Source organism: Pocillopora verrucosa, chromosome 1 (genome assembly GCF_036669915.1).
Source record: "Pocillopora verrucosa isolate sample1 chromosome 1, ASM3666991v2, whole genome shotgun sequence".
Taxonomy (NCBI): domain Eukaryota; kingdom Metazoa; phylum Cnidaria; class Anthozoa; order Scleractinia; family Pocilloporidae; genus Pocillopora; species Pocillopora verrucosa.
Window position 1 is genome coordinate 8,575,000 of NC_089312.1, and position 25,219 is coordinate 8,600,218.

Below are 25,219 nucleotides of genomic sequence, written 5' to 3' on the forward strand. Positions count from 1 at the left end.
GCTCATAATGCAGTTTAGAGCATTTAGGATGCCAGTGACACTTGCCACCATTATGAAAATTTACAAAACACTGACCAAGAATGTCACCAAAAAAGATTCCTTGCAAGGGTGTTACATCTGAAACTGGAGCTTTTAATGAACAGAAGACCAAGAGTAAGAAAAAGGCAAAGTAGACCAAGAAAATATTTTGTGTATATGCATACATTGAAAGACAATATTTATTTGTTAATCCTTTGCCTTGCAACTATGGGCAAGGTGAGCCAAACTTGCATATTCTGCAAGTGTCTCTGTAGTAATTTGATATCATCTTTTCAATCCTTAAGTACCTTTCAAGAACGCTGAGCTGGAGGACTTTGAGGATGGAGTGCACTCAATGAGTAGTCACTGTGGCTCCCCCTCCTTTGGTTTCTTCTATAAACCTGTTTGCCCTCTGAGGCCTAACTGTTTTAGGTACATGTACCATGTTAATGATGGCTGTGTTGAAGGTTTCTCACATATCCTCTTTTCTGTTGAAATGCATCAAATATTGCTGGTGATCTCCATTCTGATTCACAGACATTTATTCAATGTCAATATCCTATGGCTATCATTAATGTCACTTTCTTTAAGTAAAAGGAGAAGAGAAGATGTTTTGGATCATACCATGATGACTTGAGTGTTTTATCAGTCCCATCTGTTGTCTGAAGCAAGAAAGCAGGTATGGGAGAAAAAGTTGCCATTCTGGATCAGCGTAGGATGCTGAGCTAAAACTGATGATAATTAAGCTGCTACATGAAATACCTTTAGATCAGTCTTTTGGTCAGCTGGTGGTTAGCTCTCTCTTAGGTGAGAAGTACAGATTACTGTCTTTGTAAAGTGCAGAGAATACACTTACAATACAAAATTTGTGAATTTAGGATGTGCATGTGCATTCTTCCTAGGATGATCTTACTGCCTGGTAATAAAAGTTTGGTTTCTTCCCCAACAACATTTAGTATTGTTACCCTTGCGAACTGAATTGGGAATTTCCGGGAAAGGAAGACTCCAGTTTTGTGAGGACTTGGAATCCCTAGGAATTCCTAGGAATTCTCAGCTTTACAAACTACCTATAATTTAAGAAGTGTGGAACTCTTGGGAATTTCTGGGAATTGAATTTGAGGCAATTTCAATACCCTGAGGTCCACATAAATTCTAAGAAATTCTCAATACCTTGAATGTGAGGGTTTTAAGAAAAAGAGTAATTTCAGAGGCTTAAAACTTTGGCTCAATAAAAGGTATGCTATACAAAACTTACCAAGAGATATACATACATGTACATGTTTATAACTTAAAGATCATGAAATTTATTACTCAAACTAAGTTTTAGTAAATCTTTACATTAATATGGATTTCCTCATGAACCAGCTGTTAGTTATGTCAAATGGAAATTGCCAACTTCCACAATAATTAACAATAATTACATTCTTATCTTACTTCCTTAACCTACATTACTGGTTGCCTTTGTTAGAAAACCTTGGAACAGTCAAGCTCAGTTGCCTCAAACGCTGTCAGAGACTTTTTGTTGACAATACTTTTAGTAGAAATTTCATGCCTTAGACAAAGAAATTCAACACCTAATTAATCTTCCTTTTTTTATGATTGTTGTTGCTGCTTTTTTTCAGTTTTTTGCTCTATTTTCATGACTAATTGCTGTAATTTGTTTTGCTGTTTTTATTCTTACAAAACATTTTTGTAAGAGTTCCAATACTTGTGGATCATCCACACACTTTGCAAACATTTGGCATGCAGACAAGACAGAGGTAGTAAATGTACCCTTTGAGGAAAAACACCTTTTATATGACGTCTTCAATTTACTTTATTTGAAACTCTGGTCTGAAAATATTTGTCAACAAGACTTGTTAGTAGTGAGAAGTACCAACCAAGTTTCCTTTCATAACTTAATTTCTTAAATGTCCCAATCACTGGACCTCCCAAAAAAATATTACATCTTTTTATTTTTGGTGCAAATTACAAGTCCTTCTTTATATAAAAATGAAAAGTGCTTGTCATACTTCAATAATAACAGCTCTTAAGTTTACTTGTTGTTCTTCTCTGTCTGTCAGCTATCAACAAAATTGTTTTATACTTCGGGCAGTGCATAACTATTTGTGGACCAGAGTTCCAACGCACCTCTGTAATCGCATATAGCTACTCCTGTCTCTTGTACAAATGTTTCTCCTTTGTAAGGCCCGGTTCATACGTCGCATTTCTGCCGTGTCGAATTCAATTCAACGAATTAAATTCGGCAGAAATTCGACGTCTGAATCGGCTGCCGCATTTCTGCCGCACGTTCGACTAGTCTTGTCGCATTATCCGACAGAAATGCGACACCGATTCAAACGTCGAATTTCTGCCGTGTCGAATTTAATTCATACATTATGTTAATGTATTGAGCATGCGTAGACTGAGGCTAGCTATAAAAAGATGGCGTCACGAAGGGAAGAGACTTCAGATTCAGAAGAAGAAAGCTCTTTTTCTTTGTCTGACAATGAAAATTTGGCCCCGCCGAATAAAAAGAGACGAGGCAGAAAAGCGCAATGGCGAGATTGTCACGTCGCCGACAGGATCGATAAACTTGTGTTGCATTTTGATGAGACAAAATGAGAACAATCAACAGCAAAAGTTGAATTATTAGTCTATGCTTTTCCTGAAGACGATGCAGCATATACTGTTGCAGTGTCAGCCTCCTCCTTCGCCTTCCTTCAAAAACTTTTTGAAAAATAAAGAGCCTCCGTTTAGTATCTTCGTCCGCCATATTAGATAGTTACGTCTAGTTACGTAACCAATGTAACATTTTTCCGCTGACGGACCTGCACCGCAGTATCAATTCAAAGAATTAAATTCGGTAGAAATTCGACGTATGAATCAGCTGTCGCATTTCTGCCGCACTTAATTGAATTGAATTCGACACGGCAGAAGTGCGACGTATGAACCGGGCCTAAGACGCACTCTACTCTGTTGTCAATACTGCTTTAAGTTCAATGGAAACGACTGACTGAGGAATCGAGATGGTGGTGTTGGAACGTGTTGCTGAACGCTTGCTACGGTCAAGCTTTGTAGATTTAGGTACTGGTACACTGGGATCATCTATGTATCTCTTACACTTCCGAATATGGTATCCTTCTTTTATAAATATGAGGGTAAAAGACGATTTGTAGTCGCATTCAAAACTGTGATTGGCTTGTGTTATTTCTCACCTTTGCCATTAACACAACTCAAGTGAGTTTCGAGTCTTTGTTTCCTCGACAACTTTCGGCCACAAATCGTGCATTTGTAATACGATCGATTCTTGTCGATTATTTCTACATAGAGTGAGCTCACATCTTTATTTATATCACCAAGCTATCCATCTTCTAGAAGCGGAGAACCGGTCGGAGAAGTCAGAATAAAGTTGGACGCTTCTCTTAACACTGCAATCGGCAAGCCAGCGGATTCACTTTGCTAGCCAATGACAAGTCCTAAAAGATCCACGTGATCATGCCCGTGATCGGAAACAAAGAAGACTCCATTTGGCGCTCATCTTTGAATGTACTTTTCATCGGTTGATCGCTTTCCTCAACTGTTTTGCTTAATATAACATTTCTAAAGATAGCTTTTATTGTGGTTCAATGGGAAAACGAGAATAACGTGAGTGTTGTAAAAGAGAAGAAAGTCGTTGGCGCCGTGGAGTTAAAAGAAGGGACAACAGTTGACATATGGACCGGTACAAACAAGGGTCGAGTGGCCATCTGTAAAGCTACGATTTTGAAAGTTTGTGGTGAGTAAAAATTGCGATATTCGTTGTGATCAAAATCTTATAAAAGAATAGATGTAGCGGGTTGAATTAAGCTTACATAACGCTCGGCGCAACTGAAACTAGAATAATTCTGAGAATCGAATCGGTCACTTGCATGCCGCAGTTTCTTAAGCTTATGCTTTACAATGAAATAAACCTATCAGTAAGGTTTCAAGATTCCTCTAGTCACGTTTGGGAACATTCAAGATTCATAACAAACCTTAGTACATAAAGAAGCCCTCCTTGGTAAAAACAAAATAATGTATTCAGCCCTTTTTTAGTAAAATCCATGAGGGAGATGTACTAACTCCATAACAGAGATTTCTCAATTTCAGAATCCAATGAATGCCCTTTTCCTCATAGCCATCTTAAAAGCCTGGTCTGAGCTTTAAACATAAATATTTTAATATATTATTTTTTTTCAAATTCAGATGTCAAGGAATCCAGATACAAAATGGTCAAGGTTCTTGTTGACAACCTCATTCAAGGCCGACTCATTGTGAGCCCAGGAAAAAAAATACAAACAGTACAAACAGCAGCTAAGTTTGCAGTTTAGGATAACTTCATTCTAATTTATTGTTACAGTTACAACAAGATTTTAATCAAAAAATCAATTTTATTTGTCTGTAATTAGCCCCTTCACTCCCAAGAATATAACTATATAACTATAACTTAAGATATTGTATTTTATGGAAAAGAATCAACAGATTTTATTCACAATTTGTGTCAAACCAAATTTAATGATTGATTAGAACTATTTTATATGAATAGCTGTAATTGAAGATTAATCCGTATGAAGTTTTCAAGAAAAGAAAAATAAATCAAATTCCATCTTAATATTACCACACATTGATGTTAATAATTAATCAAAAATATTTTACATGTAAGCCTTAATTAAGCTTCTAAATAAATTTCATTGAATACTTGAATTTTAGCTGGGTTTTTTTAATTTTAAGTATTTATTTTATATCATTAGCCTCAAATTTTTGCTTAAAATTCCCAGTAATTCCTAAAAATTTCCAAAAATTCCCAAAAATTCCCAGAAATTCCCAGAAATTCCCAGAAATTCCCAGAAATTCCTAGGAATTTTTTAGATTTACAGCTTTTCAGGGAAAGTCATTGGTTCTCTGAGTTGGAATTCCTAGGAATTCCTAGGAATTCCAAGTCCTGTTGGCTATAAACTTAGAATTTCTGGGAATTTCTGGGAATTTCTGGGAATTTCTGGGAATTTCTAGGATCGATTTTTAGGTTTTTAGAACCAGAGTTGTTATGGTTGGGAATTCCTAGGAATTCCCAGTCCGAATTTACCGTGAAAATTCACACCTTTATTCCTAGGAATTCCTAGGAATTCCTAGGATTTTCCTAGGAATTCCTAGGAATTCCAAAAGCCATTTCGCAAGGGTAAGACCATCAAAATCACTGCCACACATGCATTTTTAAAAGCATTAAATTTCAAAGTTTTCTTTGACTTGTGGACTTGGTATTGTATGCTGGGAGCTAAATTTAACCAATGTAAATAAACCAGCTGATTTGATGATTGACTAAGACTTATGTTGCATTTTGTTGAATTGTGTCAATAGCTGAGTGGTTAATTTGCATCTTGCCTCTAAGTCTGCTTGTGTGTCAATTCCCTTTTATCCAAACAGTAAACCAAACAACACTACCTATTGTTATATTAACAGTTTTTTGGCAGCATTGCCCTAACAGTTATGAGGAAAAAAAATCAAGGTAAATTACGCAAACCATTGTTTTTCCCATTAAATCTAAATAAATCTAGTCATACAGGATTTAGAGGGCATGTTTTATATTAATAATGTAATATAAAAAAAAGGCAGAAAGCTTCTCTTTTTGGTAAAAACAATTGTACTCCATTAATTTTTTTTCTGACAGTGAATGTTCTTTATTTCTGTCAAGAAGGATATGATGAAATGGAGTAAAATGACCGACAGGTTGTGATTTATCAATAAACAATCCAAGACTGGGGTAAAAATATTGCTCACAACTGATATTTAACTTTCACACAGACTATCTTTAGTTAATGACTTCATTGTAATTCAATTCAAAATAAGGTGTCAAATGCAATAAGTTGTTGGAATAACAAACACAATGGCTGTCTTTAGTCATTGGAAATGATGGTGGAGGCATATGTTTTGTATCTCAATATCAGTCTAAATAAAAAATAATGGTATTAAAGATGTTTTCACCCTAAGCAAATCCAAATACAAACTTATACAAATTTTGCACCAAACTATCAGTTACTTTTTTTTTAAAATTTGGTTCAAGTACATAATTATATAGTTTTTTATTTTTTTCTTTGTTAAAAGATCAGAAAAAATTTGAGTCTATTAGTTTGAGAATTAGTGCTAAGTTTGAACTTGTTATTATTTTTGTATGCTGTATGTATGTGTGTTCAGCAGGAAGTTACAATCAAACCAATATATATTTCTCTTGATCATTTAACAGGGGTTTTTTTCTTTATGAGTAATATAATGCTTTCTTTCCTTTTGTTAACTCATTTACTCCCCGAGTGATTGATATGTGACTTCTCCATACAATTTCAAACTGTTCACAGAAGCTCACAAGAGGTGAAAATGCAACAGATGAGAATTCTCAGCAGGAATACTTATATACCACCAAAATTAATATATGAAAAATGTGGTGAGGAGGTGAGAGCAGTGTACATCATTAGTAGTTTGTGAATTTGTTAACTAGGGGGTTCAGTTGTGATGAGACATAGACAGGAAAGAAAGTACAGTATCACAATAATTTACTTCGATAATCACTGCTGAGGTGTGTGTGGGTGCTATTCCATTTAAAATGTACACGAATGTACCCAGTCAAGAGGTTCTCTTGACTCCGTACATCTGTGTGGCTCCTAACAACTTCCACAGCTTTTCCTGGGTAATGTATATGGAATCAGTGAACAGATTGAAAAGATTGGTGTTGACACCTCTCTTTATCGTCTGCTAAAGGATTAGAATATTGTGACAGGTGGGCTTTAACAATGCCTCTCTTTGAGTCCGTTGGAAATTAAGTAATTTAGCATTATCAGCAGAGTTAATAACGTAAATTAGCCACCATAAAGAGTTTCAAAGCTGACGTTCCGTGAAAATTTAAAGGCATTGTAAATGAATAGCTAACAAGTGCGTAAAATTTGTAGAATTTCAATAAGTATTAAATATGTGACAACCTCTTGTTTTGAGATAAATTGATTCAATAAACATATCGAAAAAATTATCTTTCTTGGTATATGGATCGGAGTGAGTTTGATAATAAATCACATGAATGATGGTCGAGTTATAGCGAAGCTGTACGTTTGGTGCCAACATTTAACTAATTGACTGTATTCTCAGATGCATTGCTTCGCTAAGTTAACGTAAATAAATGCTGATACGATGTAGGTGGTCTAAAATAATTTCAGTTCTAGTCTTCAAATAGTGAAACAACTTTCAAAGAGGTGTAATAATCGTAGTAGCAAGACTAAGGGCGGATCCGGTTAACAAAAGCAATAGACATAACAGTAGAGTGCACATGAAGCTGACGCTTGAGATCAAATGTCATTTTTTTTCTCGGTGCTTGAGCGGGCGGTGTTCTACAAATCCTGCTATCTGATTGGTACCGAGAGGGGGCAGTATTTTCCCATCCGCCCCCCTCACAGTGGGCGGTATCCAATCCGTTGCATGTCGAGTCGCTTAGTGCGCCTAGCAGCATTTATTAGCAAATATTTCGGTCACGACATTTAGCCGATAAATAATTTATAAATTCTCTGCCCTCTCTCTTCTCTCTCTCTCCCTCTTTAGATTCTGGAGTCAGTATTTGCTACTTGTTTTTTCCTACCAGTTTTAAATATTTTGAATAAATGATACGCGATTTTACTAAGCCCCTACGATATTTATTCTTTAGTATTGACGGATACAATGAAAAATTAATTTACCCCAGAGATTAACCTATGTTTTTTGGGTCACGTTCGTCGCACAGCGTAGCAAGTACCTTCTTGTAGGTACACGACCCAAACATTTTAAAAGATCTCGTGATTGAAGCAGACTGCAAAGATCCTTTTATTTTGGACAATTGCCTGACAACCCCGCGGCAATCTGAAATATTTTTGGTTCTTTCACAAGGCGAGTTTTGAATAAGGTATGAAGTAAACTTGATCTGAACTTCGAGATCTTTTTCGGAAGGTGCGAATCTAAATTTGCCTCGTTAAATTCCTTCCTTAATGCTTTCGGCCATTTTTTTCCTCGGTGAAAACTTTGCGCTTTGTAATAGGAACTTCTTCCAACCTAAATGCTTCAAGAAATCGAAGAGAATAGGTTGTCATTGTCATCGTTTAGCGAAGTTCATAGTTGTAAATGCCGGATGAAAACACAAGGAATGGAAGTTTTTTTACTCTGTTGCGCTTGTGCTTTTGTTTGCGTCACGGTTGTTTACACGCAGTTCAGTGCTTCCGCTTCAAAAAGGTATCGGTGCCACGTTCTATTGGCTAGATGTATTTTTTGTCTCCTATTTAAAAGCGCCCGTATATCTAAGGTTCCTTGGGCTTGCTTCACTAGAAGTACATTGCTTGTGTGTGCGGTTAGTGTGGTTTTTCTTGCACTTGTTTTACTCCTTTGAAAGAGGCGTTAATGTCTAACATTAATTTAACTCAACTATCTACCAACCTACAACTAACTCCAGGCCTCTTCATTAAATTCCACTTCCATTTGTGCACCTTCATTTTAAACGTTCTCAATTGGCGCCTAAGAAGGGTTAGAGGCAATGTCTCTTGTGGCGTCACTTTTCCGCGTGCCTTGCCTCGCGCGACGCATTTCATGACGCACCTCGTCAGTTAATCGTTTGCATTTCTTTAATTCTTTTCCTTGCTCTGTACCAGTTAAGCTCAAGTTCCTGTGATCTTGAATCATTTCGCACTCTTTCCCTGACTATTTCCCTCTTCACAGTCATTTTCCACCAGGTCTTTAGTTAACCTGAGTAAATGACTGTTTTGCTCGTCGGTAAACTTCCTCCAAAATCGTGAAGAATCAGATTGTAGGGCGGAGACGTTGACTGGACCAGATACATCACTCTCGAAGCTTTTGGGGGCGTTGACTGAATCCAATACATTACCCTCGAACCTTGTCGAGGAAAGAAATCTACTAACCTTCTCAGTGCTTGTCATCTTCTCACTGGAAAGTGGGATGTCCTTTCATTGTTCCGCGCTTATTAGCCGGAGCTTTAATTTTGCGTGCATTTTAGTAAAGAGGGATTTCCTGACTATTGTTGTGCACATCCTTCCTATTGTCGCTATACCTTCTCGCTGGCAAGTTTTGTAGAGAGAAGTAGACACTTGCGACAACGTTAAGGGTATGCCATTACTAGACACGAGTACCTGCTCGACCTTTGGATCCAAGGTAGTAATTTGGCTTCGTACTGTTCTTAGGTACATCCCTATTAGCTTGTACATGTCATCGTAGAGCCTGACGACTGCTGCACTATACACTCCAGCCGTTTTATGATCATTTTCCAGTATCCTGTATCGTACGGGGTCTTCAACTGTTCCAGGATAATAGACAACCTCCTGAAACTCGCTTATCTTCGTGTCTTCAAGTTTCTTACGATATATGTGAAATCCTTCGGTTTCAGCCGATTTCTAAACAGAATCTAGATCGATACCATTACCACCCTGACGATCGGTAACAGGCTGGGCCTCCGAAAACTAGTCTAATTGATGTGTTGAAAAGGCTTAATTGAGATTTATTGTTGCATGAGAGTACATTTTGCTCGAAATCCATAGAAAATCGCGATGAAATACATATCTGGGTAGTAACGTAATTGCAACCGTAAGAAATACTCCCTGTGCGTATTTGCTGCAGTGGAAAATATGTACCTTTGCGTAACAAATACCCACTCCGTATTTGCTATTGTAGCAAATACCCACTCATAGGAGCAAATACCCACCCTCCGAATTTGCTACCGTAGCAAATATTAGCTTACGTAGCAAATACCCACTCATCGTAGCAAATGAACACATCAATCTAACTCTCTCTCTCTTTCTTTCCCTTTTAAATCCCTTTGGATTCCTTTAAAAACTGGTATCGAAATGAAATTTGTCGTAGCAAATTACGAGTTATTAAACGGGTTGAAACGCGGCCTAAAAACTGTTTGTAAGTTAAAAATCCTTCACCAAAAGCAACTTTGAAAGTAAAAACGTGAGGTACTTGTTCACATTTATATTAAATTAAATTTACTATCTGAAATCGCCAAAACAATTTAGTCCTTTTTTAGACCCCAAGCGATGTTTTGAGTTCTACGATCTACTATAAATACACTTTCGGCAAGTCCGTTGAAATTTGGACATTTTTATTGTGAGTTGCACAACAAAAAAAACTGAGGGAATTATATGGCATGAATAAATGCAGCATTAAATCTCTTGTGTCTGAATAGTGTCTCATTTGACTTCAGTTTTTCGGTGTAAGAACGACAAGATTTGCACACGCCGTTGCAGCAAACAAACAAACAGACTCTCACAACTTCAAAACATACATTTAAAAATGGCGACACTGACTCTCTTTGTCACCTAAAACTAAACAGCGATAAATCTACGTTGATTAATCGCCAATGGAAGTGTATAATACTCTCCTTAAGATCACTGATTGTTTTTAAGAAAACATCGCCATGATAGTCATGTTGCAAAGATTGCTTGGAAGCCCTTTAAATTACCTTTATCTTTACGCAAATAAAACTGTTTGGGTGAAGCCTCTCTTTTTAATCTGCATCACCTCTTTTTTCTATACTATCTACTCGGCAAAATTTTTTTCAGTTTATGGCCGGGAGGATCTTGCCGTAAATACAGTTCTAAATCATTCGGGGTCTTTTTTTGAAGCATTCGTTTAACTCTTTGAAAACAATGTTATTCACCAGCCTGGGTGGGTCCTTATTATTTATATTACAGAAATTAACAATTATGTTTAGTAAACTGAACGAATTACCGATTCACTTAACGATAAATGCACCCGAATTCAAATGAATTTCCCATCACAAAATTTTCGTGTCGTTACTGGGCTCTGATAACAACTGCTCCTGGGGCTAAAAAATTGCTGAAATTCTAAGATAAGGTGGCAAAAAGTCTGTTTTAACTTGTATTTACCTGGATGCCTGGTCTTTGCCTTCCCTACCCACCCTCGATACAAGGTTGAGTTTGATTTTGAGGCCAGTTTCTAGTCCTAGCATGGCTGGTGGTGGGGTTTTTGAAGAGGGAGGGAGGGGGGGGGGGGGAATTAGATGGTGTTTTATTGCTCGCCTTTTTTCTTTCCCAACCGATTGTACTTTTTTCATCTGCTAGTAGTAGAATTCTGCGTTAAACCGTTTCGGGCCCTCGACTCACTCGTGTGGATGTTATAGTGATGAATAAAGATTATGTTGGTCAGTACTTACACTCTGTCGAGATAAAAAAGGTAGCTGAAAACTTTTGGGGGTAAGTCCTGTAACTGATTATGGGATAAGTCCCTGTCAACAAGAAAGAATCAGAACAGATAATTAGATGTGCGCTTTTAGATGAAGTTTAAAACTCCACATAACTCCTAGCGGGAGAAAGTCTTGTTTTATTTCATTTTAAGCGCCCCTCCCCCCGTAATAAGCCGCCTCCCCCAATTCCTCCTTCACACTTTCTTAAATACAAAGAAAATCTGTTTCTTTGCCACTTTATCTATAATTTTTTAAATTTAACTTCAGCCTGATCAGTACTGGTTAACAGTTTGTTAATAAGCGCCCTCCTTCCAAGAAACGCCCCTCCTCTTAGCCGAAATTTTAGAATAGCGCTCCGGTGCTTATTCGAGGAAATACGTTAACTGAAATTGTTTGATTAGGTTGGACAGGTTTGAAGGAGTTTTATTGCTAGCTAGCCATAAACTTTTTTTCCACCGATAGTTGTTGAGGTGGTTGAATTCTGCACGAGACTTTTTCGATTTTGGATATTGCAGTTGTAAATAAAGATTTATGTTGGCTGGTACTTACAGTCTGATGAGCCTCGAAAGCCCTATGAAAATTTCTGATGGTAAGTCCTGCAACTGATTATGGGATAAGTCCCTGTCAACAAGAAATCATCACATCAAATATTAAAGCTGCGCTATTAAGTAAAACCTATAACTCCATATGACTCCTTGGGAAAGAAAGTCTCGTTTTGCTAAGTTTCAAGCGCCCCTCGAGTAAGCCACCGCCCCCTTCCTCCTTCTTTTTCTCAGATATGAAGAGAACCTGTTTCTATTGCAACTTTACCTATAACTCTTTAACCTTCAATTACAGCTGAAGCGCCCTCCTTCCAATTAAGCGCCCCTCCTTTCAGCCGAAATTCGAAATTAGCGCCCGGGCGATTATTCAAGGAAAAGCGTTGAATAAAGTCGGTTACTTAGGTTTGACGGAAGGGATTCCTTATTGAAAATCAAGACGGACTCGTTTTGCAATTGGTCAAGATAAAATTATTTGATACAAATATTACATTTACAAATAATTCAAGACGTCTCTGAATTTTCAGATTAACGGAGATTTTGATGTCATCGTGCAGAATGCGGATCAGCCGGCTTTTACCTATCCACCTTTCCCCTCCCCCCTAACGCACGACTGTTCTACATAGCTGTGCAAATAAGTAATTTGACACTTTCCTTGGAGTCATCTTCAATTTCACAAGTTCTCGTCCGTTAGAAATTTTATTTTCGCCACTTTCGATATTGTGATTACAAGCCTATCGATATTGCTTTTGTTTTCTACAAATATTCAGATAAGCTGAAACTTTTCAGACATATTGGTCTATTGATCTATGTTTACTCTCTGGTACGTGGGTTGTTATGTTTATCTATAGATAAATATACCCAACGTACAAAACTGATTCTGATTGGTCCTTGCGAGTTCGGTATTATCATAGCGCGACATATCCGCGCAGTCGGCATCGTAAAAAAAATTTTGTCGTCTAGGAGGAAAAAATTCTGTTTTTCTGCCATTAGGCTTGCAGAAATAACCAACGAGTTCATTATGGAAATTTTCGACAAAACGGATGATTCCAAGGGCATGAGGCTGATCGTTGTAAAACTAAATCCAAACTCCAATGTTTAATTTCAATTTCCTTAGCGCCACAAAGTAACTCACAAACGGCAAACAGCATGAAATGTTGGTACAAAATCTGTCCCGTTGTTAATTTGATGAGAGAAATAGGACAAAAAGAAAAATCTCCAAACTCTTAAAAGAAAACTGCGGTAGTACTCAGGTAATTTGAACTACATGCTAGCCCGGAACGGAGTATTCAGATCGTCACAAATGCCACATCATGTGGCCACGGACACTCGTACAGGTTATATGAGGCAAATGGTCGTAATTTTTCTGGGACATTTTATGGCATCTCAGAAATGCACCAATGTTTGACATCAGAGGTTTTTGCCAGTGGTGAAATAGTAACCAAACGAGTTTCCAATACACTTTTAACCTTTCAATGGGATTCATTCCACAGAAATAAAAGTCCCAACTATTCACCGAAGCTCCTTGATCACATGAAACGAAACACTCGGCGTATTCCTTAGCCTTGCAGTAAGAAGTCGCAATGTAGTCTACATCGACGGTCAAACGGCGGGAACTGAAAAACAGCACATCGTTAACTGTCAAACGTTTTCAAGGTGTTTCAGATCTCACTATTTTTATTGGTCGTTACAAACAGTCCTGTACCTCGAGTAATCTTTGGACTTGCGGATTGGAAAGCCACTCTTCATGTGTCCTATTTTACCTACTATAAAGTAATTCTTGTTTTTATTATCCTTCAGATATTTTCAACGCGCTGGAAAAATTTTAACGAACAGCATATCGTTTGATGCATGGGATGTTTACTTTTCGGTATTCTCTGGTGAGACTTGATTTGAAGACGTGACGCGTTCCGAGATTAATTTTCTTGGTCAATTCCGACCCCATGATGCTGTTTCAATGCTTCGGCTTTTCTAAAGGCAAGTTAAGTTTGGAATATTTTACCCTCTATTCTTTTCACATTTCGGCGTGGAAATTTGGTTCAGCCTAACTGCCTTGACCAGAAGACCATTCTTTCCACGCAAGACCTCGCTATCATGTCAATTTTAATTCATGATGTCAAATCAAAATGGCCACTCGCTGAAGAAAATGCGGTCCAATCCAATAACAGGAATTATTGAACTAATCATAACAATAATAATAATAATAATAATAATAATAATACTAATAAAGAAGTTTAATTCCACTACCATCGCAGTTAATCTGAATTACATTACTATCAGATTGTGGGAGAAAAAGAGCTCCTTACAAACAATAGTCCTTGACTCTTTTTGTATATTCCTAGGCATTCAGTCATGAGAGTCAGCTGAACAAATGACCTCCTTATGTAGGGACCAGAGTTTCCAATGGTCTAAGTATAAATAATGGCTGGGTGGGTCGCCTCAAGTCGAAGTGAGTTACCCTGACGACCACAAATAATTGACAGAGCCTTCCACACCGCTCACTCAGTCATGAACGGAGTCCAATGAGAATTCAAAAATAAGTTAATGGAATAACTTCCTACACCATTAACTAAAGTTAGTATATACGTACTAAGGGAATAGTGCTTTTCGCGCACGTTGATTGGCTAGTTCAGATATGAATTAGCAACAACTACTCACCTCCATTTTGGTGAATAATTGTTAAGGCCGTCCAACTATTAGGGTCGAATAATTATTAGGCTTAAGATCACTTCTTTTCTTTACAAGGACTTTCAAGTTCCGGCTTAGCATGCGTAGCTAGAGATTTTACGAGAAAATTAATTTGACGGAGCTAGGAGAGGGATGCTAATCAGACAAAAATATAAGTAGTTCCTTCACTTGCAGTTCGACCGCTCGTTTACTGGCCCAGTTACGGCTTACTCTGCAAAAAAACTATTAGAGCCATCACCTTAACCAAATCCTTTCTCATGCCCGCCTTCATGTGCGGAAATCCCTAAAGATGTTGGGGCTTTAATAGCGTCTGATTGGATTGATTCTAGATTTACATTCTTCCAGGAAATACGCAGGCAAATTAAACTCCTGTTAAGTCTCTCCTGACTCGTTCCAAGTCCAGTTGCTGCTCATTATTGGTGTCAAGAAATAATTGACTGATATTTTCCCTTCGTCCGTTAGTCAGTCAGCTCAGAGGTAATTCCTCCGCCCTGCCCCCTCATCCCCTCGAAGTAAGACTCTTAGGTTAAGCGCTTGCATGATCAGTTTCGTCTCCATTCCGCCACCGAGCGCGACAATCTTACTGTCTAAGTGGCTATTTATCTTGAGCATCCAGTCATGATGCTCAACCAAAGGTGTTCACGAAGTCACATTATTTCTGTCAGTGACGCCGCACTTTCCACAAGCTATACTGCCTGGTGTATGTTATGGAAATCATTGAGGAACAAAAGTTGGGGTCACATGATGAGCCGCAATAGCCATGAGAGAGTTAAATTATGATAAAAAAATATCAATTTTGCTAAAGGTAACTTTAGAATCAAGAGTACGATACCAAGCTGGTGTGAACTTTCAAAATCTGAGTGAAATGGTCTAAGCCGCTGTTAATTTAAATCAAAAGACCCTGTATTATGACAGACGGATCAAAATCAACCAAAAGAGACTAATGAACTGTTAAAAATTTGGAAATCAAACGATATATTACACGGAGCTGACCAATTAAAGGGCCGAACTTTAGTTATTCAAATAACACGTGATTATGCATGTGCTTGATTCCGTTTGATGACTAACGCCCACGTTTATAAAACTATTTTCTCAGATGACATTATTTCTTTCAACAATCTCATTTACCTGGCGGATCACGCTCAGTGACAGGTAAATTTTCACGGTGTCCTCACCTTTATCGTATGCACAATGAAAGAGATGCTAGTTTTTTTTTTCTCATGACAGAAAGAAATGATGGTTTCTAATTTCGCAGACTTAGATCTACGTCGCTTGATGGTTTTCACCAAGCATGTACGGCCCCCTCGCTGTCATTTCTGTATGCAACACCTCATGGGTTTGGAAGGAGTCAGCTCAGCATCTATGCACCCTTTCTTCCTCCCATTTCATCCCGACACTTACCTGGGTAAGTTACAGACTTTGATCTACTTTTGGTCCCTGTAAACAATTATACAATCAAAGTTCAACAGTCTTTACTTACAGCGTCAAAGTTGAAAAAAAGGACCAGTAAATTCCACCAAAAACTCCTGGAGATAGATCCTTTAATTGGTTGTGAGACAAGTCCCTATAATCAATAATAACAACAACAAAATGTAAGCTGCGAACCATAGGATAACATTCCGCATAATGAATAAAAGTGTTTGATTATTTCTTGATATGATTTGACTGGTTGGGGCTATTTTTATATCATGGAATATATCTTCATTGACTAAAATTTTACTTGGCTTTAACCGCACTGAGGCTGTTTACCTATGTAAACTTATCCTGAGACTGAATAATATTGTGTATTTGGTATTTTCTGAAGGTGGTAACATCTGCTAATCTAACTAAAAGTAACAATTTCAATTTTCACGAGACGGACGACTTTCAATTAGTTGGGTGGAGTTGAAATGAAATCTTAAACTTAGGGAAGTACAAAAAAGAATATTAAAACAACTGTGCGTGCTATCCTTTGACCTCCGAATGGTCCTTCATTCAAACATTTCAAGTTATAGAACAAAATCCTTCATCTCAAAATTATATCAAACTGCGTAAATTGTAGTACAAATATGGCGCGAATAGAGCACAAGTAAATCACAAATATCCTGCGATATTGTACAGTTGGTTATTATGTACTGTAAAAAAAAGTGAGCTGTTTGTGAACTATCCGCTTTACTTTTCCCGCCTTATGAGAAATGAGCAGAAACACTTGGCAGAAAAAAGTTAGGTAATAAATAACTTATTAGACATTTTGGTGTGTAGTATTTTTAGTATTTTTTACTCGTTGCGCATGTTTTACATAATAGGGACCTTAAGCAGTCAGGACGGCAACGCCAGCGAAGACTTCAATTAAAAATGAATTTTTGCCGTTAATTAGAATTTCAAAAATGACTGAATGTGTTCCCCGTCTCATACGGCGCCACACCTCAACTTCAGCATAACGTATAAAAGAGGCGTTGAGTTCCAAATGGAAATTAAAACAATTTGTGATGATTTCACGTTGTTGTTTTGCATGGGACGGCTATGAAATGTACAAAATTTTCAAACGCACGTGCTGAGCTATTGTTTTGTTAATTAAATCTATTGTTTTTCCATGTCCTCGTTGCCGTCGCTGTCGTGGTTTGCTTAAGGTCCCTACTGTGCCTGATACCGGTGCTGCATAAAAAGGTTTATGCACCTCCCATCTATTACCGGACGGGCGATTTCACGGGCGAATTAAACACGAAAAACGGTAAGGTAAAAGTTTAACCTTTTACCTGAAAAAATGGCCTTCTACCTGATTTATTTATCACAACGTAACAACAGTTTTGGGAAGACAGTGAAAACACGCATGACTGGTGCAAAGGTCAATCACAATGTCGCAACGCAACAATAACTAAGTAGTCTCACGAATTAGCTCTAAGCTGATGTGAACAACGTGTTTGCTGATCACAGCTGGTTTTAGCAGATTTATAGCCATTTGCAAAAGGCTTCTCGTTCTTTGAGTGAAACGCCCCGGTTGCATTCTTTGCATGCCTCACAATACTCCTGTAGTAAAACGTAAATGAAGATATTCGCGCTCCCCGTTCCTACACCCATAGCCTGATTCTCATTGAGAGCGAAGTTGTCCGCCCAGCTCTCTCCTCCAATACTACGGATCGATACGAGTCGTCGTACCCCTCACTAGGGAGACAAACCTTTTTTCATCTCATACCACTGAGCCCTGATGGTGGTGTGTCCATTCGTACGAGTCGTATGAATATTTATTACGGAAACCATGGAAACGAAACGAGTCGTAAAGCTGTGCTGTCTATCTACGAATGTCATTAGGGAGATTTTTTCACAAAAGTGGCCCTTGTTCTAAAAGCAACGCGTGAAGTGCGCAAGCAACAACTCTATTCCTCTTTGTATATTTCTATTGTTATCAAATAACAACCAAAAGTAATGTGAATTCTGTTTCAATACAATGCAATATTAATGAGCGGACAAATTCGACGCACACATCGGAACACCGAATACATGCAACCGTTGAAACGATGATTAGTATAAGTAGTCACAGGCTTTCGAGTGCAATTTGGAATAAATAAGCACGAGCAAATTTTGTCAGTCACCCTAATGACATTCACGGATAGACAGCACAGCCATACGACTCGCTTCGTTTCCATGGTTTCCGTAATGAATATTCGTGAATCGACGACTTGAACGACTCGCACGAATCGACACACCACCATCCAGGGCTAATTCTCTCAACGTGGTATATCTAAGTATCCCTAATGACATTCATGGATAGACAGCACAACCTTACGATCCGTTTCGTTTCCATAGTTTCCGTGATGAATATTCATGGTTGACGAATCGTACGATTCGTGAATACTTTAGACGACTTGTATCAAGCTGGGGTATTGGAGAACGAGGAATACATTGCGTGAAGTGCTCAAACAACAAGAGTATTCCTCGTTCTAGAAGCACTGCGTAAAGTGCACATATAACAAAGCGCTTAGGATGATTTTGCAGGAAGACTCTTCACAATTCAACCAACAAAATTACTTGCAAACGCACGGAACCGCCATGGACCCAAAAATGGTAGGAGTTTTTGCAACTATCTTCATGGCTAAAAATTCAAATCTTAGATAAAGGCGCTGATTGGAAACACTACATCGACGACATAATCCCTCTCTCTCGAACACAGTCAACATAAAAGATGGGGATATACTCAAAAGTTACCCTTCTAATAACATACATGGAAAAATTACTCAATTCTGATTGGTTAAGATAAATGCAGTTTTCAGGTAATTCAGTGCAGAAGAGAGTTAATTCAGTGCAGAAGAGGGTTAATTCAGTGCAAAGAAAGTGACAAATCAGACATTCTGATTGGCCAGTAATCAAAAAAACTCACAGATAGCTAATCAAATGCGAGCCTTGGATGTCAGAACCAAATTTGAAAATTTGAAAATTTGCGAGCGAAACGATGGCCGGCGTTTTAGGTAGGTTTTCTTTCGCCACCGCAGCTGAAAGACAGCTCAAACAACGGAAACACTGTAAAAAGCTCTGCATTCTGGTTGTCGATTTGGAAAAAGTGGTGTTTAGAGAAGGGAATTGCCAAGGAAATCGAAATTATGAGCCGACCCAGCTTAACACTTTGCTCGAGCGATCCAACACCGAAATTAAAAACAAACATGGTTAAACCTCGGAAATGACGATTCCATTTCATCGAAAGTGATTCGGACACAGCCTGAACAATTCCTTGAACTGTTTAGCCGGACTTTGAACTATTTTGCGCCTTAAAGATGTGAAGATATCATTGCATATTATCACGGTTTTGATCGTACGCGCTCGTTTCGAGCGAACGCACGGTTTGAATAAATTATTTTTGCACTTGATACACGCGCTTTGCTTATGCTTAATTATGATAGGCCATCTCGTATTTTTTCATGTATATTATTAACACGTAATCACATGATTTTTCTCTAGCAATTTGGAATAAACAAGCGCTACCTTGTTAATTATTCAAAGACCACAAAAAAATTTACTCGTGCTTATTTATTCCAAATTGCATTCAAAATCATGTGATTACCTAGACAAACATGTTGATGAACGAACTAGAGTTGAGCTATCGATGTAACAGTGGCTGACACTGTAAAAAGATGGTTTCGTGCTTAGTTTCAAAATCTATATATCACAACAGCTGATTCGGACAGTTTTTCTTTTTTCAAAATTTCGATAAATAGCTCCCCACAGACTTGTTCTGTCGATTGGAATCGTTCGTACGCGGCATTTTGCAAAAACTTTCTCTCGGTTTGAAAGAAACCTTGATACAACGTGCTGATTGATTCACGTATTTTGCAAAAAAAGCAAGTGTTCGAAGCGACCGAAAATAAGTCACAATGGCTCTTTCTCCAAAGCAAACTCGTATTAAAGAATAATGTTGAGTCAGTCCGTAGTAATTGATATGAATTATAATCCAGATTAAAAGGAATATCTGCATAGTGCATAACAAAGTCTATAATTAAAAAAACTCCAGATACGATTTAAATAATGTGCAAGTATATTTAACATTATCGGATATATCTTCATTGGCCTCAGTAAAATTTAAGGAGTGGCTTAATCATTCCATTATCCTAGGGCCGAGTAGCATTGTTTATTTAGCATTTTCTGAGGTTGATACTATCTGCACATCCAAGTGGAGGTAATGATTCAAAACCATGAGGGATAATTTTTCTATTATTTTGCTGGAATGAACATGGAATCTAAAATTTGAAGAAGTAATAAACAGATTGTTAAAATAAACTTTAAGTGCCATCCTTTCACCCTTGCATGGTTCATCATTCAAACATCTGAAGCTGTTTACCCATTTGAAATGTCTCATAAAGATGTATTCTTTCAACCCCTCTGGAAACAACTTCCAACACCTACTTTGAGGAACCCTCAGGGGCAATCATTTTTACTGATTAAACAGTAACAACACGGCGAATAAATTATTTCGTTACCGTCAGCTATAATACAAACTTTGTGAGACAAGAGGCTTCATGTGATCTTATTAAGCACTTATTGGGTGTTTGGTTCCTTAGTTTACCAAAATCAATTTCAATTAATTAATTTCCGATTTTTAATTTTGCTTTTCATTAACGTTTATATGCAGTATAGGAGTCTTACTTACAGCGTCAACGTCCCCCCTGGGGAAACCTTAATGCCAGTGAACACCCCTGATGGTAAATCCTGTAGCTGGTTTTTGGACAAGTCCCTGGAATAAATAAGTCATTTTAACGAAGTGTAAACTCTGCTGTCTGCGATATGTATGTTTTCCTACATCTTGAAAGCTCCCGATACTTTTCAAAATAATAACATTAACATTTTATTTGCCTCACATTAGTGGATAATAAGATCAAGTTACTCTACCCCTGACATCCTAATGCAAAATAACATTGTTCGATTAATCTGCCAACATTTCACACCATCTGGTTTTCTGAGCAGTGGTACAAATTTTAAAGATAGCAGATACTGTGATCAGATAATTGAATTAAATAATTAATTGCTAATTGATTAGCAATTTGGAGTAAACAAGTACTACCTTGTTAATTTTTTCAAAGACCACAAAAAAATTTTTTACTCGTGCATTCGAAATCATGTGATTACCAAGACAAACCTGCTGATGAACGAAATAGAGTTGAGCTATCGATGTAACAGTGGCTGACACTGTAAAAAGATGGTTTCGTACTTCGTTTTAAAATTAAGATTTCACAACAGCTGATTCGGACAGTTTTTCTATTTTAAAATTTCGTCAGAAAGCTCCACTAGAGACATGCTCTGTCGATTGGAATCGTTCGTACGCGGCATTTCGCAAAAACTTTCTATCGGTTTGAAAGAAACCTTGACACAAAGTGCCGATTGATTCACGTATTTTGCGAAAAAAGCAAGTGTTCGAAGCGACCGAAAATAAGTCACGATGGCCCTTCCTCAAAAACAACCTTGTGTTGAAGAATAATGTTGAGTCAGTCCGAAGTAACTTATATGAATTATGATCCAGATTAAAAGGAATATCTGCATGGTGCATGACAAAGTATATTATTAAAAAAACTCTCGGTACGATTTAAATAATGTGCAACTATTTTTAACGTTATCGGATATATCTCACTGAAAAATTTAACCCGGCCTTGCTAATATTCCATTATTCTAAGGCCGAATATAGCATTGTTTATTCGGCATTATCTGAGGTTGATACTATCTAGATTACTTGGCTGGAATGAAAATCTAATCTAAAATTTGAAGAAGTAATAAACAGATTGTTAAAATAAACTTTATGTGCTATCCTCTGGCCCCTGCATGGTCCAACATTCAAACATCTGAAGCTGTTTACCGATTTAAAATGTCTCATGAGGATTAACGTCGCTCGTGATCATACTAGATTCATTGGTTATTCATTTATTAAATTGAATTGAACTCGCTTATTGATAAACTTAACGAAATATTTGAAATCATCTTACAAAGATGTATTCTTTCAACTCCCTGGACAAAAATTTCAACAGTTACTTTAAGCAACCCTTGGGCTAAATGTTAAAAGTAACGATACGGCGGAAAAACTGTTCCGTTACCGTTAGCTGTGATACAAACTTTGTGAAACCAGAGGCTTTGTGTGATCATACTAAGCAGTTATGGACGGTTAGAAAGCGGTGGCTCGAGCTATTGGATGTTTGGCTCCATAGTTAACCAAATTCAATTTTAATTTATTGATTTCCGATTTTTTGTTTTGCTTTTCATTAACGTTGATTTGCAGTATAGGAGTCTTACTTACAGTGTCAACATCCCTCGGAGGGAAACCTTGATGCCAGCGAACACTCCTTGCGTTAAATTCTGTAACTGGTTGTTGGACAAGATCCTGGAACAAATGAGTCATTTCAACGAAGTGTGAACTCTGCTGTCGGCGGCATGTGTGTTTTCCTAGCTACATCTTGAAAGCACCCGATACTTTTTCAAAATAATAACAACGTTTATATTTGACTCACGTTAATGGATAATTAGATCAAGTTGTTACTCTACCCTTAAGAGATTCTCGTGCAAAATAACATCGTTCAATTAATCTGCCAACATTTCAAGAGAAACCATCTGGTTTTCTAGGCAGTGGTACAAATTTTAAAAGATGGCGAAAACTTTGATCAGATTAATTGCTTGTCGATGATTAAAACTCGCATATTGAAAGAAATAGAGGACTCATTTTAAATCACTTGTTGTTATATTCCTTTAATCTCGCTGGTGATAGGACCAGCCTGCTTTACACCTGGTGGACAACACGAACAAAAATTAATGTATTGGAAGGTCTCTGTCTCTTTGTAATTTTATGCACTTGCATGTCAGTGGTGGATTCCTGGTTAAATCTGTCGCCTTTGTATACTTTTGTGTCATAGGCTTGTGTTGCACTTGGAAAGAGTTTTCCAAGATGTGTTTTCTGGGTGGATACAATCTGTCGTCGGGGGACATTCCAAGTGCGACCCTTACTTTTGCAATTAAAAAAAAAAATCTTTTCCAATCGGCGAAAACATCAAAATCACTGTAAAGTGCTTGGGTGGTGCAAGCAGATATTGGAAAAGTCGGGTTAAATAAAAGAAATCACAGGGATGATTGTTAACGACTTTCAGTCGTGAACTTTGTTGATTTGGAACACGATAAATTTGAAAAACATGAGGAATTTCTTAGATCTTCGCGCTTTCGATATGGATGGTCTTTAATTTGTAGTGCTCCCTCACAGTTTGATGTGTTATTTTTTGCAAGTCATGGAAACTCTCCGCAACAGGACACATGATTACGATATCATTTCTTCCGGGCAGGAAACATACACTGTAATTTCTGATCTACTGTAGTTCTCATTTTTACGTGGTCAAAAAATCATCAATGAATGTTCGTAAGCTGAAGAAACGTCCTCCTTACAGATGTTCCAGCCTTGAGTTGTTACTAAAGGCCCCCGCTGGCAACTTCTGCAACTTGTTCTTGGACAGGTCCCTAGGAACAAAGTAACAAATAAAGTACCTATTTATAAAGGGGGTACGTTTCTAAAGAAACTGTGGTGCTACGTCGGTGGAAGAGTATAACAGGGTAATTTGGTACTATTAACTGATTTGACACTGTAAATTGGCGATTTGCTCTGACGAAGGGCTAACGCTTGAAACCGCGGCTTTGAAACTAATTACGGTGCCCAATTCACGTTAACAAATCAGTTAATAATACCAAATTACCTAATTACCTTATGTACTCCACTGTTAACCAGAATTACATAGCTTACAAAAAAAATTATGGACTTGCACTGTCCGTATGGTGCTTGTTAATTTACCGGTAAGCTTCACGCAAAAATTAACTTGCTATGAGTTCTTCCTTTAACTTCAAAACATTTGTCAATTTCATAATGGCTGATCTACAGAAATGTAAATTCATCAAGATTATCCTTATGCCATTCACCTTCTCAATGGAGCAGTGACCATTTAAACAAGATAACTTTTATCAACTAATAGATCAGTACACCTCCCAACAATTTAGTTTGCACTTTTCAACCAATTCCACATCTGTGAGAAATATCCGTGGCAATTATTGCTTAACAGGTTTGAACAGTTTTTTTGGCTCAAAAACTTACCATAGCAACACTACAGTCTAATGCAGTGTCATCCAGTTTTAGCTTCCCTTGTCTTTCACTCAAAAACGAGTGCGGTGAACCCAAGATTTAATTATTTAGCACCAGTAAGCACATTATGACTTAGCTCTTGGAAACTTTTTAAAATATTAGGGGAATAAATTTGGACCCACCTTAAATTATCGATAAGGCTTTTTTTTTTCAAACTCTCAGCAAAAACCTACCACCTTATATGTTATGAATGAGAAGCACATACAGTTAAAGTTACGACTGTTTCTAAAATACCGGATAGTAAAAATGGTGAACTTCTGCGGCATGGAAAGAAAATATTCAATACTCAAACCGAGCAAAGAAATAAATACTCTGATATTGATGGTCCGACATAGATATCTTATCAAAGTTTACTCATCACTCAGAAATTACAGAATTTAATTTAGCTAATTTGCGAAATTCATGCATTTTGATTTGCAAAACGCACCCAAAGCACCTCACTGAATGAAACATTATTTTCCATCAGTTATTCTCCAATACATCGGAATACAAAAGAAGTTGACAATATCAATATGACTTACAGTTTTAGCAGATTAGAATTTCTACTGAAAACTTCCTTCGGCAAGTGCTTCAGTTTGTTGTTTGAGAGCGTGCTGCAACAAAAGATAAAGTCAATTTTAACTCAAATTGTAAAAGGATAATCAACAGCTAGCATTAAAACCATCATCTGTTTTTTACCGAGTGAGCGTCAAAAAAAAAAAAAACCAGCAGAAAACCTGTCGATCGAAAGCAAGACTGGGTCAATATCTCAAACTCTTGCGTAAATCTGACTGAAAATTAACCTATACAACATTTCCAAATGTACTGAAAATGCATTCATTGGTTTCTTTATATTCTAATTAGTTACAGAAGTATAAAAATCTAACAATTTTTACATATGCTAAGTACATCAGTTGGCTCTTCTTTCTTTTCGACAATTTGAATGAAGATAGGAAGGGAAATCTCCCGACGCATCTGGTTCAACAGTTATGGAATGTAATTCTTCTTATTTCTTATGAAATTTCTTACAAAATTACAAACGACCATAAAATGATTTTGTCTTTAGCATACCTTCTCGTACTTTAGGCAATCAGTGTGCCACTTCCAAATTCGAACAAAAGCCAAATTTGAGGCTTAATTTTATACATGAAAAAA

At 37.4% G+C, this 25,219-nt stretch overlaps 1 protein-coding gene across 1 annotated transcript in view; it reads right to left on the bottom strand.

Annotated features, from left to right (window-relative positions):
- LOC131782962 (leucine-rich repeat-containing G-protein coupled receptor 5-like) overlaps nucleotides 1–25,219 on the bottom strand; it is a 49,203-nt gene that overhangs the window by 19,832 nt on the left and 4,152 nt on the right. Inside the window, exons 5-11 of the mRNA XM_066173725.1 lie at nucleotides 24,607–24,678; nucleotides 23,341–23,412; nucleotides 22,211–22,294; nucleotides 20,579–20,662; nucleotides 15,944–16,027; nucleotides 11,786–11,857; nucleotides 11,207–11,278 (exon numbers count right to left, since the gene is read on the bottom strand). Coding sequence (XP_066029822.1) covers nucleotides 11,207–11,278; nucleotides 11,786–11,857; nucleotides 15,944–16,027; nucleotides 20,579–20,662; nucleotides 22,211–22,294; nucleotides 23,341–23,412; nucleotides 24,607–24,678 — 540 coding nt within the window. The remainder of the gene's footprint in view (nucleotides 1–11,206; nucleotides 11,279–11,785; nucleotides 11,858–15,943; nucleotides 16,028–20,578; nucleotides 20,663–22,210; nucleotides 22,295–23,340; nucleotides 23,413–24,606; nucleotides 24,679–25,219) is intronic.